The sequence below is a fragment of the Galleria mellonella genome, unplaced genomic scaffold, assembly GCF_026898425.1.
Source record: "Galleria mellonella isolate WM207_F2 unplaced genomic scaffold, CSIRO_AGI_GalMel_v1 utg173, whole genome shotgun sequence".
Lineage (NCBI taxonomy): Eukaryota > Metazoa > Arthropoda > Insecta > Lepidoptera > Pyralidae > Galleria > Galleria mellonella.
In genome coordinates, this window is record NW_026442016.1 from 2,550,344 (window position 1) to 2,570,728 (window position 20,385).

Below are 20,385 nucleotides of genomic sequence, written 5' to 3' on the forward strand. Positions count from 1 at the left end.
TTCCCTTCTGTCTAGGGGAACTGAATGAATACTGGAGATGTCGGTTAAAGAATTGATTGTAGGCGAACATAGGTTTTTAGATTAAAAGAATTAAAAGAGCTTTTATGGCTATTTTTCAGTAAGAAATGACCATGCAAGAAACAATTAGAGGTAGACTTTGCATTAGTGCATCATGTGTATCAGTTAGAAAGGTTTGATTTAATAATGAAATTACATTGTATAAAACTATAAATGAAAACATAACACCTTAGTCCTCAGGAATTGCAAACTATATACTATATTTTGTGATGTGAATTGTCCTGATCAATTTAAAGGAGACAAGGCATGCTTACAGCTTCCCATATTCTGAAATATCATGTATATTGTCTTGTCCAATTGTTGTTCGTTTTATATTATACTAGGTACAGTATTACAAACTAAATTACTAAATTACATTTTATATTCTTAAATAAATAATCGGTGTGTTTTGGCATTACTATCACGGCTACGTACTAAGGATTGTTCATTTTATGTAGCCATACATCAATCATTAACCGATTGACAATACAGAGAAATGAGGTACTTGACCCCACGTTTGAAACTTAAATGTGTCTATACTACATGCATAAGTCATCCGTGGTATCAGTTTGGGCAACCGGCGGACTTAAGTGGTTGCCCTTGACCGATGTTTGTTGACCCGTCTATTTTTTAGTCAACGATAGATGTTCTTGGGTTCTATTCGAAATACTTAAAAAGTTACTCGATAACTGACCGATGTATATACATAGAATATTTAAAATAAGACTAGCAAAATTAGTACAATCTTAGAATAGTGTAATGTAATAAATGTCAAATCAATAATTATACCCTCACTTCACTATTTAAGAAAAATCGAGCATGAGAAATGAAGTTCATTTTGTTTTATTATAATATTATCAAACATGATTGTCTGTCTATTATTACCTGGGTACCTAATCTACCTACATACCTTTATTTTTACTAGATGGAGACTATACATAAGTACGTGTAACATTGCGCTTTATCGGCATTCAAGAAAAATCGGCAGTGTGATGTTATAGCGGTAAAATTACAAGGTTATTTATATTCCTTAGGCATAACATCTTGGGCATAAGGAATGGCAACATATAAGGAATAATATGGACGTCATAATGTATTCTGTAAAATCCTTGATACTATTGTGGTTCCGTTCCATCTATCTATATCTATAGGTGACAGTAACATTTTTCATCGGGTGAGATGACGATTGTTTGACATTCCAAGATGCATTAAAAAGTCTGTGGCTAATATCTCGATGTAGACGTAGATTATTTTCGATAATTGGCCAGTGGATCATTTCTCGTGGATACACCCAAGATGAAGATGGGCAGAGTGAAAATGAGAGTTTCCCGACCTGTACCTTATATGGACTATGCTATAATTCTATTGTCATGTAACATTTTATTCTAATTTAAGCAGACAAAATCGGGGGTTACGACAAATAAAACATGCTAACTCATTACGGACTCGACGTGGCAAAAGGTCTAATGGAAATTATTTATTTATCGAAATGACTCATTTGATCACATAGCATCATGTCACCATCAAGACTTGTATCCAGTATACTGGCACCACATGGATGAGTCAACAGGCGTCCCGCGGTTGCGCCCGCGCAGAGCTGGCCGTTGATACGAGCACAGTCGCACTTCGGGCGCAGCGCGCGCGACGCGCCATCATAGTTTATTGACATACGCTTCGCCGGCAAGAAGCTCGTTAACATGTGAACTGTGAAGAACTTATATTTGTAACAATTTAATGTATGTGTGATTATGTGTAAATAGGCAATTCGGAAACCTCGTTCTTTGGAATTTTTAGCATATTTTATATGTCTGTTCATATCTGTTTTATTAATTGAAACAGTTATTGATCAGCAGTAATTATAAATGCTAAACTACCTCTGCAGAAAAGGTCAAAAATTTATGAACTCCTTTACTATATAAATTGCAACGAATTAGGCACCTACACTTTGTATTAAGGTACCAACAAAAACTTAATTGCATGAATATTTTTAAAGTTCTCATTTCTCATATTCTATCCTCGTAGAATTGATTCAAATTAGAGGATCAAGTCACGGATTTGTACCTAAGGCTTCTAATACATGTCAAAAATACAATTTGAATCTAAAAAGTGTAAGCGTACATTTAAATTCTGAGAACCGTAGCCATAGACAGAATACGTTTTTCGCTTGCAGATAAGTATTGTTTTGTAAATGTGATATTACGGCAGTGGTGGTAGATGTGACGAATCAAGTGGTAGTTGGTGCAGCGTGCATATGGGGCAATGCGTGTCCCGGAGTCATCCGGGCCCGTACACCTTCTCCCGTCATTACGACGCTGAGAGCATCGCAAGCAGTGTCAGTGGTTTCGGAAGAAAGGTGAGAAATATGTTGTTTAATTATTATGAGAAAAAATTAATGTTCTTTAAGTATCTACGAGTATATTATATTTAGATAGTATAGTATTATATTATCTGTCAATTAGATCATCAGTGGGTTAAGTAACTACCTTCATATATTTTTGGAAAATTTATGCCATTTTTTCTGACTGTAGTTACTTCGTTTTAATCGAAATTGTTATGATAGGTTCGTATAAATACCCTCATTTATAAATAAACCGAAAGTGATAATCAAAAGACTTGCTACTTGCTTGATGTAAAGTATTAGCAAGATAAATGGAGAGATAATTTTCTGTAATCTTGAATATTTTGTACAATCTTTATATCACGTTTCATCTAAAAATTGTTCAGAAGATTGTGTATGATTGAATAATAAATCTAGTAACGTCTTCAAAAGTTTTTCATTTATGACGCTATTTATATTGATTTTTTTAATGGATGGTAATTGAGTGGTTTCCCCGCCTGCGCTAACGGTATTTGCTGGCGGGGTACCAGTGGGGATGAAAGGGCAGGTCAGTTAGTCCATCGTGATGAATACACCTGGAATTCAGCACGACGGTTTCCAGAGGGGACCACGTGGAGGTCGACCTGACAGAGTATATTGCTAGTAATGGGACTGATAGTCTACATTACTAAGATCCCCAGTCCCCCCATCCTGTTTTATGTTGATTGACAGGAACAAGAAGAGGCTTTTTTCTTTTTCATTCCAAATATTAAGTGCAGATGTTTTAAATTTCATGATCAGTTGGACTAATAAGGCGCTAAGAATTAACAAACAAACAAACTCACTTTCATATTTCAGCACCAAGCTACGAACAAGGAATTACGAAATCTTTGGCACCAAGAATCGAAACTATTGTCAGAAACAACCATAGTAAGTTGGTTAAATTTCCGTTTTTTCAATTACTTATAAATAGGTAAAAAGAAATATAATTTTTAACCGCCATCGTTACTAATGTAATATTAATAAAAGTGAGTTTGTTTGTTATCTTCTATTACCATGACAGTTTAACCAATTACGACGACGTTTACACCAAATTTCATGAAACTATCATGAAATTTTTTTGTCGTTTCGTTTGACTCTTAGTTTTAAAATACCTATTTCATCATCATCATCATATCAGCCGTTAACTGTCCCCTGCTGAATATTGACCTAAAATATTTATTTAATACACTAGCATTTAGTCCTACAGGTGAGCATTAGTAATAGAAAGTGATAATAATAAGGAACAGGGGGGAGAAGGGTTTATTAGTAATGGGGGTTAGTATCCCGATTGCTAGCTCTGTAAGTCCACCTTACAGAGCGATCTCCTCGTGGTTCCCCCTGGAAATCATCATGATTGATTTATTAATAGATTCATCACGGTGGGCTTACTGACCTGCTTCATCTTCACCTATCATCCCTCATTGGTGCCCCGCCGGTGTATATCGATAGCGCAGGCGGGGTTACCATTCCATTATTATCCATTAAAAAAAATAACAAGGGTAATGATTCTTGACGTCATTCACGTCAAATTTTTGTCGGTTGATATTTAGTAGATTTTAAAATATCTCTCATAATCTTCCATTTAAATCGGTTTAGAAGGTTAGCGGTAAAATCGTACAATTTAATATACGATCGACTTAAAAGATACCTGTACCACGCATCATTATAAATATTTATTATATAGAAATTAATGAAGCTATAAAAGAGGAAAGGTGGAAGTGTGTAAGTAATTGGTTTATTAGGCACGATAATTACATCAACGAGCTACTATGTATGGTAGATGCAACTTTAAATATTTTTTTTAAGATATCTTTTAAATGTTTACCTAAGGTACATTATGCTGTATTGCATCATAATTTTGTTTAGTAGTTTCCATTTAATTCATGTATTTAAACACAGAAAGCCTTTAAGGACGGTGGAGTCCTCGAGAGTATCTACTTTTTTGTTGTATTTGAACAGATAATTTATAAAAATAAATAGATATAGAAGAAAAATTGTCGCAAAAAATTACACGAACTTATTTTTTTTTTTTTTACTATATTTAGCATTTTTACCAAATTTATAGTAAATAAAAATAAATATTTAATGTAAAAATTAATTTATTCCAATATCTAACTGTTAAAATTAAAGAGTTAGGTGCGTAATAAAATTACTGCTGTTTACATTCGTTACATTTCAACTTGAACTGTGCATAGTTCACTTATCTATCGGTACCGGCCGATACAGTAAGGTACGTGTGATACATATTGAACAATTTTGTAGTTGACCTTATGGCTTAACAATATAAGATAGGTATGTTGACTGTAGACTTTTACAATAAAAGTAGTATCTCTTCATAATAAATGTAATAAAATAATAATAATAAATAAATAATAACAATAATATAGCTTTTGCGTGTAGTTATGCACACATGATGTCGTGTTTTCCCATAAAGATGGAATTTTCAAAAATCGTTTTTTAGCAGATGCCTTACATTGTGTTAAAAAAATTGACTTAAATTGTAGCAAAATCAGTTATTTTGATTTAAAACCTAAAGTACTGAACCGATTTTAATAAAATTTCTATGGGACCAAACTGTAAATGTACCCTTCAGAAAAAAAATCTAATCGGTTTACAACTGACGGAGTTATGAGGTGGTACAAAACGAGGTGAAACAAAAGCACAACCGAATTGAGAAACATAAGTTATAAATTTTAGCTTCCTAGATTTTATAATATGGTGATAGTTAGTCAAACAATTTTATAAGTATAGACCTTTATGTTCATAGGACATCATAGGATTCATTGTGATGCCATTGATACTATTCCAAGATCAGTGGTTAACTTCACCGTTCTGTAAAAAAAAAAAAAAAAACTATAAAAACCACAAATTTTAAAACGCAGCTGTTTGTCGGATAGACTTTTAATCTGTCGTCACGTAGCATGAGGACGATTGTATACAAAATAATTGTATCATTTGGTAAATAGTTAGTTCAATTATCCTCTTAACATTTCAGACCAAATTTTATATTTAAAATCGCTGAAGCTGTCTTGGTGCCCCGCCAGCGTATACCGTTAGCGCAGGCGGAGTTACCATTCCATTATCATCTATTAAAAAAAAATACTATTTTCTATTCCGTCTAAATTTCAAGATATGGTTGCTATAATTCTAATGAAATTCCGGTATCATTGTTAAGATTTTCAATAAAATAATTCGATAAGCTTTCAATATGGTCTGACAGATCTCGTGAGCAGCGTGCCTCATTCGAACACAAACGGTTTTATTAGACTAGATTATAACAACATTAGAACTCTGCATGCTAAAAACTAACCTACATACTTTTGTATTCAATGTATAACTACCTAGATTTGTATCAAATGATATCGCGTCGAACAACAACAGACATTATCGATTTTCAAAGCTCGCGAGGCGTGACTCGGGATGAATGGATGCTGTGGAGGAACCGCGAGATAGTACCGCCTGATATTTCTCGGTCGGCGCACGCTGTCCCACAATTAATTGCCGTATCACATAGCCAGCGATTGTTGCCCGACGGACACAATGGGGGCCACTGACCCCATCTACAATAGCGTCTTCTCATAGTAAAAGGGCTACGTAGGTTTCAAAATTAGGAGAAAGCCGACAATAAATTCATATGTCTTTTTTAAACGTTCCCAAACTTGTTTTTTTTTTACAACACAGAGGCCAAACGAGCATACGGCTCACCTGATGGTAAGTGACTACCTCCGCTCATGAGCACCCGTTATACTAAAGGAATTGCAGCTGTGCTGCCGGTCTTTTAAAAATGAATATGCTCTTTTCTTGAAAGTTACGATGACGTATCGGTTCGCATATACTGCTGCTGGGAGTTAATTCTAAAGCGTAGTTGTGCATGGAAAAACCTGACCTGTATTTCATTCTCATCTATCATCCCTCACTGCGCTAACAGTATATACTGGCGGGGTTACTATTCTATTATCATCCATTAAAAAAATTACATATATCTTCGTATTTAACTAGATATATAATAAATAGTGAAGTGGTTATAGTAATCTTAATATGTAAGACAACAGTAACTTGTTTTCGACCTTGATTAACCAGTGACTACTTTAAAGTTGCCAGTGCGGCATTCAATATCTATCTATTTATTGAATATATTTATAACGAATTACAAAAGCAGTCTCTTCATACATGCACCAGAGCTCACAGTTAAGCTGTTGATACAGATAGTCATTAATTTACTTGCTAGCTGTCAAAATGTTTCGTAACGGATTAAGTATGGCAAGTATTGAATGTCAAGGTTAATGTTCGCAAACGTCGTCGGTATCTATACATTTCTTAACAGATGACAATAGAATAGTAACACCGCGCTGGTATACGTTGATGGGCACCAACAAGGGATGAAGGTAGCCCACTAGACAAGTAGCAAACTAATCTATCGATAGAATTGTTATCGCTAACGTGTTCATAAGATAGAATAAGAGGCAACTACGATATTGTCTTAGGTGTATTTAAACGGGAATCTGAACTGTTTGGTGCCCACTGCAGGATCTGGAGAGAAGTTTTTAGTCTTAGAAAAAAATATCTCGAAAAGTACATATGAGCCTCTTGTAAAGGGCCAGGCACTTTCTGGTAAATAATTCTATCTTCGAGTGCTAATTGATTCTATTGATAAATTTATTTGCTACTTGACTAGAGGAGTCAATACGTTGGATCTTCGCGCAGTAACCATGATGCTGGATGATGATGGAGTACAGGCGCAACCACCGATACCGGTCGACCCGATAGTGTATATTTCTAGCAAACTGTCCTATCAGGTCAGGATTAGTATACTCATTACTTCCCTTCTTCTCTCATCGGTATGACGGATGGTATCTAATATACACACGCTTACAATTACTTTATTGAATTAATCATAAGTAGCTTTTATAGCTAGGTATTTTTAGACTACAAGCATACTTTCCGTAAGATTATATAATTGTTACAAAGCGTATTTGTTGTAGACGAGTAGATATTATAGCGTACCATAAGTTAATTGAGGCAATCTCTGCAAGTCTCCACTTACTCCTGAATACTCTTATACAATTTGTGACAGTATAAGCAGCATCTGGGAAGCCTCAATAAGTTGATACCTACCTATATAATGAAAAATTACTCGGTAATTTAAAGTATTACGTAATAAAAAATAATAGAATGAACGGTTTATGTTCTTTAATGCATTCAGTATATGCGTTTTCCCGTGGCATTGCTCATTTGAATTAGGATAAAAATCCTATGTGTTAAGGATATGATTCACATATATGGCAAATTTTATTCAAACCCATTCAGCGTGATTAAGTATCCAATTATCTTTACATATTTTCATATTTATACTATAACAATAGAATTAAAATTACTAATTTAGGCTGCGGTTTGAATCTTATATGATATAATAAACTAAAAGAACCCGTAAAAATTGTGACCTATATTCAAATTATAATCCATGTATCCTATTATAATATGTTAATCCAGCCCATCTGTGACCCAAATCAACTGATTAAAACTGATTGAGCAGCAAACATGTGTTACATACTAACATCTTTATTATCTTTATTAACCATTTATAATATTGATTATATGTCGTATGGTCTCGGCATAGAAAAGGCCTTCCTTTCCCGTGGGTGTTGTAAGAGGCAATTAAGGGAATTTGATAGTCGACAGATGGACCGCAGCGTCCCTCTTAAAATATTACCAAAGCCTAAATGCGGTTATAAACACGCCTGCTAAGCGTGGCAGTTGCCACACTGGCAAACTCCCCCTTATGGGGGAGATCTCTGTTTAGCAGTTAACCGCTGATATGATGATGATGATATTTCTTCCAAAAGATTACAGTAGTAACCTTATTATAAATAGATACAAACAATTTCAAGAAATGTTAACACTGAGAAAACAATGGACGGCCTTATCGGTAAATGCAATCTCTTCCAAGCAACCTTTAGATGGAGAGGTGTAGTTATAAACAGATAATGATATTTAGTAAGATAAAAGATAATCTACATTATATTAAAAATAGTTCATGTAAATAAATGAATAACTGTCCCGCCCATAAAACAAAATAGTACAATTTAATAATCGATTATTTCGTCGAACTGAAACTTGGTCAGGTACCTATTTATTTAGTTCTATTAAAACAGACTATAACATCTGTGTGTTTGTAATCCATTTACTTCTCTTACTTAAGGTCGTCTACAAGTTACAGTCTAGGCGATTATATCAAGCAACAGCCTGTAATAATTAAGTTTTCACCATCACCGTGCAGATTCGCTGAACAGGTTTCTAGCCCGATGCACCATGTAATGAATAGGTATGTAGTAGCAACTGATTTGTGACTCACGTAGTGACTATATAGAGATCCAACACTTTCTTAAAATAGTTTATGGAAAATTATAAAAGAGATGAGTAGAAATTATAATAAGAATTTGCAAACAGAATTTTTATTGTAAGCGGCAAAAATTATTGCAAAAGTAAAAATGGTGGCAAACACAGTTTTGTTCCCGGAGCACAAAAATTACAAAATTATTGAAGGCCTGCAGATTATTTTAGCTCTTTTATATACTTTTTATTTTTTACTATTATTAGATGTTATTTGTTCATTAACAAATTCATAAAATCTTGTGATTATGCGGTCAGGAATTAAAATAATTATAGGTAGATATTTTCTAGTAAATTACGAGTTTGATATAAGTTTGATGGATATGCACTTGGTAATTATTTACATTTTGTTTTTGGAGTTTCCATTTTCCAATATTTTTGCATGACATTCAATATTTTCAACGATAATTTATAATTATATTGTTCCTATAAAATTCTTAAAAAAAAATGTTTAATTATGTTTGGGTTAAGATTTGGATTTTGACAGGAATTTAATATGATCGTAAACGTTTCTAATGTTGGAAGACGCCAAACGCCAAGTAACAAGTTTTATAACGAAAAGCTATTGGTGGTCAAAGCAAAAAGTTATTATACAGTTTTTGGAAATATTATATATAGTATAATTATATATATTATATAATATAAAGTATTTGCATAATTTTCGAAAAAGTGTAGAAAGTAGTTTTACGTGCTTCACATCTGTGATTATAGTTTAAATTAGGTAACACGCCTTGAGGATACCTTTGTTATGTGGTAGTTATTGTTGCACAATAACTAAACGACTGGTTATCTAAAAAGCGTGACGGATATAAATCACTAAAGAATAAATATTATGTTTTTATTTAATAACTAGGTGGATAGGTACTTGGTACTGAACGAAAATGTTAACAACATACAATAGATACGACCCTTCAGATCGTAAGCTGAAGCTTACCGAAGTGTGGCCACGTCACAATTTCTTTTTTTTTATATACCATAAAGGTGGCAATAAAGCATATAACCTGTCTGATGGTAAACGGTTAATGTAGCCTAAGGACCATCCATGGTGTTACATGCGCGTTGTCGACCCTGAAGAAATCTTAATACACCTTTTTTGAAAAACTCCATACTGTCGTATATAGGGAAAACCTCAGCAGGGAGCTCATTTCACAGCCTAAACGTTCGCGGGAGAAAATTATTTGTCAATTTTCAAAAACAATTACAATTTTCAATATAACTGATTAAATATTTAAAAGGTATTCTGCTAGAGAACTTTTCATTAAGTTCCCTTGAAACAAACTATATTTTACTTATTCTTGTAATATGGAATAGACGTGTCCTCAATAACGGGATAGTTCATTTAGTTAATTGACACGATAAAGAAGTGTTTACTGTTTTATTAGAAGTCTTTTTTTTTAATATACAACTTAGAATGGCAAACAAGCTGACGGCCCACCTGATGGAAAGTGGTAACCGTCGCCTATAGACATGAGCAGTACCATGGACAGAACAGAGTATACAGTTTTGCTCATGATACCCCCCATGCGTTGCCATTCCTGAGTACTCAGGTGTTATTTCTCTGTACCCAGTAAATTCACGCTATATCGCACCCTTCAAACCGAAACACAGCCATGCAAACACAACTGCTTCACGGTTGAAACACGAATGGGACAGAGGTACCCAAGCAATCGACTTTTGTACAAATTCTGGTAAAAATATTTTTTCTCATTCTCCCCATAGAAAGAGAAAAAATATTGTAGAATCCATATGTGGAACCAGACGATCTATTCTTAATATAGGTCACACAGGGAAGGAAAAAGCATTAGTGTATGATAGATACATGTTAAATAATAGATATTACTTATCTAGATAGCTCATATATCGCTACCTATACGTATACATATTTTTTTTTAATGGATGATAATGAAATGGTAACCCCACCCGCGCTATCGGTATACATCGGCGGGGCACCAGTGAAGGATGATAGGTGAGGATGAAGCAGGTAAGTTAGCCCATCGTGACAAATTCAACAAGAATTGTTCACGATGGTTTCCAGGGGGAACCACGTGGAGGTCGACCTAATAAGGCATATTGCTAGCAATAGGGCTGTCAAACTCCATTACTAACAATCCTTTTCCCCCCACCTATACATATTAGAAAACAATTTAAGAATGAGTTAGTGTTAAGTACCCTATACGGATTCATTTCAAAATCATGTATGATATTTTAGAAATTATAACGTGATGAATTAAGATTTTTTTAAAAGATAAGTAATGAAAAAAAATCATAAAGCTAAAAAAAGATAACCACAGAAAATAATAGTTAATTAATAGTGATCGATCTTCTTGTTCAACAAATTAGGTATTCAAGAAATGACAAGACCATTTTATTTTTCTCCAAAGAGAAAGTTAACTGATACGTAAATAAATTACGCAGTGCCTTTACCATTAAGTGTATATTTCATAATGATAGGTATTATTGGGGTATTTGCTGTTTGGGCTTGTGGATCGCTGACACGTGACTATCAGGTAATTTATACCTCATGTGCCCTTTGGCATTTCACATCATGTGGCAAGTGTAGTATATGAGTAAAGTACTTTCCAAATACGTATTCACTATTTCGTAATGCCCTTTCGGACGAAAAGCCTGTTAAGAAAACTTTAATAATTCGTCCATTTAAGGGAGTGCAAGGTTTCTTTTCTGATTGGTTCGATATGTTATGCTAACTGGTAATAAAGTAGTAATATTATGTCACAGATTAGAAAGTATTACGATTTAAATATTGTGTTACCGATAACTAGGTCGCAATTGATATCGAGGCGCAGTCTGTATTGTTATTTAATTTTACCAAATTACTCACTATTGATACGTAAATAAAAAAAAAAAAAAACAGTAATGTGCCTTGAAAATAGAACTTTTTATACAATCACAGTGTTTATTATCTTTCACTATGATAAGAAACTGAACAACTTTCATCAAGAAGATCGAAGGTCGGAAAAGTACAGAAAGAATCGTTAATTTATCCTTTCATATGAACGCATAATCACTTTGTCGATGAATATACTACATTCTTAGCAGAAAATTGTTCAGTTACATAAATATATATTTGCGAGATATCTAATACCTTTTCTATTGGAATATAAGGTACTTTTAAGAATTTTTATTAATCAATTGTTAGTTTTTAGAATCTTACACAATATTATTATTGCTAAAAGCCTACGTAATTAATATATCGTAGTAATATTACATTATAATATTTCATAACTAATTCAGTGGCATACTTAGTTGTTTATTATATTTTACGGACACTCTCAAAAAGAATGTCAGTAAAACATAATCAAGTTCGATACAGCGTAATAAATTAAACCGTAAAATTTAGAATAAATTTTAAACTTCTGCAAGTCACGTGAATTATATCATAGCATCAATTATAAATAGGAAATTAATTTTAGCATATTTGACCCCGTTTGCTTAGTGCTAAAACTTGCCGTTTTTAATAGATACCATTTGATCTAGTCCGGAAATTATTTAATTGAGGTAATAGCGTAGTGGATTCAATAAATCAAAAAAGTGAAGATGTGGTTTAAAATTAGTAGACGACATAAACTATGCCATATATATAGCTAAAGTTAGGAGTCATTTTTATTGTATTATACACACATTCTGATATTATAGTTGCACCTACTTATTATATGTGCATCATATAAGCACCTCTTATAATTACTATAGAACTAGTATAGTATTATATTATCTGTGCTTTAGGTAATGAATACCTACATTAATTGAATTCTTCAATTTTGTGATCTGTATCACTTGTAGTATTCCTATCCACTGAAGATGTTAATAAATTTCTTAATAAAAGCTTCTGTATTAATTACTATTAAACCAAAAACCTTATCATACTTTATCAACAAAATTAAAAAAGCAGCAGGTTTTCAATTCGGATGTAATTTTTAGTATTTGTTATATCCGTTTGTCGTAAATTTTGAGAAATTCTTTTTTATCTGAAAGGATATACTTACAGATTCGTTCCATAGATTTTTTTTTGTGGAACACTATCTTATTTTAATTTTGAAGCCAAGATACATTCAATAATTGTTTATATTAGTTGCTGTTCGAAATTTGTTGCTTAATAAAACATTTTACCGATGAGACCATGCATTATTTTTAATTCGGTCAAATCTAATTTTTATTTTAATCTGTGTAAACAATGTTTCGATACAGTTTATATCGAAATTATTATATAGTTGCGAGTAACTAAATCCTTTGTATGATTCGTGAGAAGCTTTCGCTGTTGTACTGAAGGTAGTAGTCGAGTTACATTTTATGGATACGCGATCTCTTTGCTTCGATAAAATATTAAATTTTACTGTACGTTTATTTTCACAAAACAATTGATATTTGTCTTCATTTACATATCGCTAAATCGTTTATAATTTTTACCATTTGGTAAATTTGCTATATTTGGTACCTCCAAACACACATACATATACATTAAAGTAGATAAAAGTGATATGTGAAATTGTAAGCAAAGCTATTGTAATGATACGGCAAAATATTATTAAACTTATAGAAAAATATAGTATTATATTATCTGTGGCAAAACTAAGCAATCGGGCTTTATTATTACCATTATATAAAGGCAGGCAGGCAGCCTTTACAAAAAGCTATCGTGGTTACCCACTAAGCACGCACCATCATCATTTTAAGGGTGCATGGGATATGAAAAACGTCTACTGCTATGTATATTAATCATTGGAAAGGCGGATATTATAACTTCCGTAAGAAACAGTAACATAGTAATTTAAGTTCGTTTTTATAAAGCTTTCGAAGAAACTACTAGCACCGTTAGATTCGAAGACAAATGGTAGGAGTATTTATGAAACCAAGCCTCCTCAGAATAAAACACGGCGCAGCACGACTGTCCCACCTCGTGATGTTCTATAATCGACGATAATTCGTTCTCCTTAGATGTTTCTATACAGATCAATGCTTGCGAGTGAACCAGTTGATTAGTTGTTTATTGCTATTTCGATTCAATGAAGAAATACAAACGAACAGATTTCCTTTCATTAGGATCACAGGGATTTTAAAGATGTCGCAATTACATACATTACATAGGTATATATTATTACATTTAAAATATAAATTTATTTCAATATATAAATTATTATTACATACATACATTAGGATATACATTATATATGTATATACATTTAATCTGTACTTTACGCTGCTGTATTTCACTTGAATTTTCTAATTGTCATTGTATGTTTTTATGTTTTAGGTGCAATAAAGAGCCAAAAAAATTGCAAAAAAATTAATTAATTAAAAATACGTGTCAAGTTTAATAGTAAAAATGAGCCTTAGTGGTATAGGTTTATTACCATTTTGCTATGTAATTCTAAGTAAAGATTTTCAATCACCTATATTTTTCACATGAAAATTATGTGCATATTAATAATTATAAGTTATTCGAGCATTAGTATAAATTACAGTATGCACATAGCATCTCCTAAGACCTCCATCTATTTATAGAATAACAAAAATTAGAAAATCTGACATATCGCTTTCATCATTAACTTTGCAATAATTAAAATTGCTTTTTTGAGAGTATAATTACAATTTATGTTACACACAATATCATATACATAGATTGCACATATTAGATAGTATTTTGATAGAAACAAAGTAAAAGTGAAATAGGTATACCATTCACAGCGTTGCATTGTTCTCGTACAAATGGCATTGTTGGAATGAAGAAGCACTACCTAAGTACCTACCCTGTTGCATCGCATCGCAATTTTCCGTCTTCTAGACACTGATTTGCGATGATTGTTCATCCAGATGTGATGGTAATGGGACGGACAAATTACTGCCTCGGTTGAAACAGTCTAACATTTTAGAGCTAAATTTGTAAAATGAAAGGTAACTCTTTGTGTCTATATCTGTTTGTCTGTGCGTTGTTTGAATACAACTGCACAAACGAATGTTTCAACATAAAACTATAACTTTAAACCTACTAACTAAAACCAGTATGTACTAACTTTGTCTTTATATTTTTTTTTACTATACTTCTATTAATTATATTATGGAGGAAAGATTTGATTGTTTGTTTGTAATAGATAAACTACAAAACTCAACACTCAACTCAACTCAATACTCAACCACTTTTAAAAATTTCTTTTACCTATAGAAGGCTACATTATCAACGTGTAACATAATTATATTGTAATATATTATTTAAAAAAATTCTATCTACTTCTGAACTGGCTTGCTACTTTTTCTATAAAAGTAAACCTATTGGCATACGACTTTAATGAGATAGAAGCCACCGTTTTTTTTCGTGCTGTCTGTAATAGTCGATATGTACTATTATTTCATCAACCGTATTAAAACATTACCTGTCATTCAGATTGATTTGTTGTCGGCGCAAACGCCGTCCAATCTCCGAATAATTCTTCAGTAATCACAAATGATTACTGAAGAATTATTCGGAGATTTACGAAGTAATAGATAAAAATAATAAAAAGGATAATTTGTAAGCATCTTCGTGTCTGTTTGTCTGTCGTCATACAAAACCACAACAGTCTTGTGTACAAGTCACTTATAAGTCACTTAATAAATAAATAAACAGAAAATAATGAGAGCATAAATTCATGTTTTTTTTTTGTTGCATCTAAATTAAATCCAAGCATAAATGAGAACCTAACGAGAGGAATGCATCTTCTAGGAGCATTCCTTTGTTAAGCGTTCATAACTTGAAAATGTCAAGCGGTGCATCTGTTGCAAGTATGCAAAATGCTGTAATAAAACTGTTAAAATTATGAATACAGCGCCCGTCTCCTCCATTTATGTTGCAAGAAGAGCATTAAAAATGCACCTACTTCAATTGTGCGAAATAAGTTACTTTGATTTAAAAACTAAAACTATCTAACACCAATTTTGATATAATTTGAGAAATGAAACCAGTTTGTAAGTACATCCATTTACATAAAAAGGAATTTTCGACATCAGATTATAACTAACACAGTTATAAGGTAACAAACGTAAAAGAAAAATTAGAACCGAAATGAGAATATCCTTTTTTTTTTAAGTGGGTTGAACAAAGTGTAAACATTTCTTTCTCAGTAAAAACACTCGGCTTTTCATAGATGTTACTAGATTTTCAGAGGATTGGATCTATTTATTAGATCGCCAGAAAACTTTGAAGTCACAAAGTAAAGAAAAATACATCTAATATTTCAGAAATAAACTAGATATGCTGAAATAATTTCGTGCTAAGTATAAATATAAATAATAAATGGTAAACATGTAATTTTACTTTTGCTATGAAGATAATTACCTAAACAAGTCTTATGGATAAAAAAAAATTATGGATTTATTACATATTCAAATGTAGTTGTATTAAACTTTAAAATCTATTAACAAGATTAATAAATAAAGCATGATACTATATATATAGATTCAATTGTTATAAAAGTGAATAGTTCTCTCTCTTTGTAAATTGTGGTGCTTCTACGGGGTGTTATAATGTCTTATGTACCTATTACACTATAACGACTAAGTGGCATGCAAATAAATATCTATAATATCTATACATATAGTAAAACTGTATACTTTTTTTTAACGGGTGAAAATGACATGGTAACCCCGCGTGCGCTATCAGTATACACTGGCGGGGTACCACTGAGAGGTGATGATAGGCGAGGATGAAAAGGCAGGTCAGTTAGCCCATCGTGACAAATTCAACGATAAGTTAGTCATGATAGTAACGACCTGATAGTAACCTCCCCATTACTAACACTCCCTTTCTCCCTAGTAAAACTGTATAAGTCAAACGTTAGAAGTGAAATAGAACACACCCAGATTTTCTTTCGCTCATCAGCAAAGTCGCGGGCATCAGCTAGTAAATAAATAAATAAATATTTCTCCCGTTACTGAGATCATACTTAAATCTCATCGAGAAGGATATTACAAAATATATTACTTATATGGCCACGAAGGTTCACAATTCTCATCAAGATGATCTTCCTCGATATAAGAGAAAGTTTCGTGAAATTGCGGAGGAAGGAAATGGTGCTGATACGCGCTTTATGTGGTTTATTAGTTATGTCGACTTTTCGATGTTGTCGTATTTTCTTTAAAAAAAAATTTATATAAAATATATTTATACAAATTATTTATAGTCTAACTAAAAGTGCAAAATATTTCTAAGTACAAAAGTTACTGTTAATAGACAATCACTGAACAAAAGTAGATGCGGTTTGCATTAGTGATTGATTTAAACATCATTAAACGGTTTTAACTATTTGGTTAATTTGATGGAAAACAGTTACTTGATTTATATGTGTATATGTACTTGATATATGTGTGAAACGGTATTTACGAGAATGTCTAGCGGTTTTATTTAAAAACTATAAACAACTTAAAATGCAGGATGTTAGTGAGACTTTATGAATTCAATGATATCACACAAATTTACATTTTATTGACTATGCTTTTCTCTAAACTTTTAAATTTAGATATTTAAAATATATGTATAAAATAATTTTGAATAATTCTATGAGTCGTTTATATTTCTGCATGATGCAAATCAACTTAACAAAATACCTATTTGACTTTATATAAACAAGGCTTCCATGGTCAAAAGTATAAAAAAAATTCTAATCTATGCTAGGGTATATATACGAGACTTCGTGTGGTAAAATACTTGAACCTTACCATCTTACCTTACCTTCTATCTTACCTATATTTAGTAGGCATGGTTAGAAGTACCACTTAAAAACCTATATTGGGTTCTTCTGGACATTGATGGTGGGAAAAAGGTTATTTAGTTATTTTGGTAAAAAAGGTTACCTCCCTTTTCGACATCACCCATACTAGTTAGATACCTATATTTATTTCGATCTAGTTCTTCATTTCATTATTATGTATTAGATAACCTATATTTAATACATTTATAATTGAGCAAAATATATTAATATTGAACAATAATATAGTATACATTTTTACGAGTATATATTACCCACCTTTACTACTTACGAGTAGCTCTTTATGTTTGCGTTATTTGGGTTATTTAGAGAAATTAAAATTTTAATTATGAAATAATTCATTTAGAATTATTTTAACAAATATGACATAATTATTTTCATAATGATTAATGTTAAACAGAGTTCTTATGATACGTTTCATGATGTCCACTGTATCAATGTATATAAGAATAACGTTAAATATTTTAGGCTTTAATTTAAGCTGTAAAACATCTATTTATATTATACTCTGAACCAGATATATTGACATATATTCAATAAATACTATAATTAGTTACTTAGATATTAACGTTATCGAAGTATCCAAAATAATACAGTCAACACCGTGAAATAAATATAGAAATAACCATTGAGTATTTATAAAGTAAACAAGTTCATTATCACACTATACAAATATGACATTGAGTTTGTAGTCACGATTCAATATATCGGTGCAAGGTGCAGTTTAAATACATTGTAGATACATGTAGGTACTTAGTATAAGAACTTTCAAGTTCCCTTTCACCGTTACTATCCCTGAGCGACGGGAGCAGAATTTATGTTTGTTGGTCGAACTGCATTAATGGTTGCAATCTCACGTTTTGCTATCTGTGTTGTTTGAAATTACTAGTCGTGAACACCATCTTAACTAATAGATAACTATTAAAATTGCTTGTAATGACCGCCATCTTGACAAATAGATAACTATTAAAATTGCTAGTAATGATCACCCTCTTGACTAATAGGTAACTATTAAAATTACTAGTAATGATCACCCTCTTGACTAATAGGTAACTATTAAAATTACTAGTAATGATCACCCTCTTGACTAATAGGTAACTATTAAAATTGCTAGTAATGATCACCCTCTTGACTAAATAGGTAACTATTAAAATTACTAGTAATGATCACCCTCTTGACTAATAGGTAACTATTAAAATTGCTAGTAATGATCACCCTCTTGACTAATAGGTAACTATTAAAATTGCTAGTAATGATCACCCTCTTGACTAATAGGTAACTATTAAAATTGCTAGTAATGATCACCCTCTTGACTAATAGGTAACTATTAAAATTGCTAGTAATGATCACCCTCTTGACTAATAGGTAACTATTAAAATTACTAGTAATGATCACCCTCTTGACTAATAGGTAACTATTAAAATTACTAGTAATGATTACCATCTTAGGTAATGGATAATTATTACTAGTAGTAACAACCATCTCTTCTAATAAATAACCATTGAAATTACTAGTCTTGATAACAGTCTTAACTAATAGAGAAATATTAAAATAACTTGATTAATTACTACTAATGAACTGTCACTTTTCTCATATTGGGTTTGCTGGAAGAAATCTCTATTGGAGATAAGCTCGCCCTTGTGCACTATTATGTTTGTTTTTACATTTCAATAACCTTTTGTGTACAATAAAGAATAAAGAAAGAAAGAAAGAATAAAATTACTAACCGGTATTATATTAACTAATATATAATTGTTATAAAAATACTAATATATTAATAGATGACTGTAAAAAATACCAGTCGTGACTATCTTAACACATAACTGCTTATTGTTGTTTTTTTAAAGATTTCACTTTACGTGAATTTTCCTACATAGAAATCTTCTTTTTTTTTTATACAACTTAGAATGGCAAACACGTTGGCAGTTCACCTGATGGAAAGTGGTAACCGTAGCCTATAGACATGAGCAGTACCATGGACATAATAGAGTATATTGTTTCGCCCATGATACCCCCCATGCGTTGCCAATTCTGAGGACTCAGGTATTATTCCTCTGTACCCTTCACGCCTTCAAACCGAAACATAGCCATACAAACATAGCTGCTGCACGGTTGAAACACGAATAGGACAAAGGTACCCAAACAATCGACTTTTGTACAAAGTCTCCTTTCAATATTACTTAATTTTGTACTTAATATAACATATTGTCGACACAAAGTGGCCACTAAGGCGCTTATAAAAAAGGTTAACTATTTAATGTTAACCATAGCGTGACTAATAAAGTTAATCCTTCCATAGATTCTCATCGTTGCAATAATGAGCGGCGGCGCAACCAGCAACCCATTCGCTGGTGTTACATTGTTGTGTAACGACTTACGCGTCTCGAGTCACAACTCAACCCATGCATGACGCTACAAAGTGGACGAAACGAGAATGTTATTCTAATTAATTAAACGTTGTGGGAACACGCTATCCAAGCCCCGCTCGCGTCTTTAAGTAAAAGCTGACGTAATCGCTCTTGGTGGAATTTAATTACAAATTGGATAAACAACATATTTGAATTGCAATCTCATTAATGAAGGATATATAATTAAGCATTTTCAACTTCTGTTTAATGAGTTTGTCGTTAATAAGAAATAGCGAACACCTTGATATGATTACAAAACTAAGCCACACACACGTTCACACGTAAAAGATTGGGCTTCCCGATAAACTGTTAAGTAAATAACGATTCGAGTTAGCTAATGTTACGACTATCACAACTTACGCGGACGTAATTGTTTTGCTACACTTCGGTGCGTTTTTTACATTTTGTAGTATTTTTG

At 32.2% G+C, this 20,385-nt stretch overlaps 1 protein-coding gene across 8 annotated transcripts in view; it reads left to right on the forward strand.

Annotated features, from left to right (window-relative positions):
* The first annotated feature begins 1,652 nt into the window (after positions 1-1,652).
* The window catches only part of LOC113515641 (uncharacterized), a 97,671-nt gene continuing 78,938 nt past the window's right edge, over positions 1,653-20,385 (forward strand). For 3 of the 8 annotated variants that reach the window (XM_052893221.1, XM_052893220.1, XM_052893222.1), the window contains exon 1: positions 1,660-2,410. In XM_052893221.1, coding sequence (XP_052749181.1) covers positions 2,309-2,410 — 102 coding nt within the window. In that variant the 5' untranslated portion in view covers positions 1,660-2,308. Of the gene's footprint in view, positions 2,411-20,385 lie in introns of all 8 variants that reach the window. The other 5 variants (XM_052893217.1, XM_052893223.1, XM_052893219.1 and 2 more) reach the window with 4 other exon arrangements.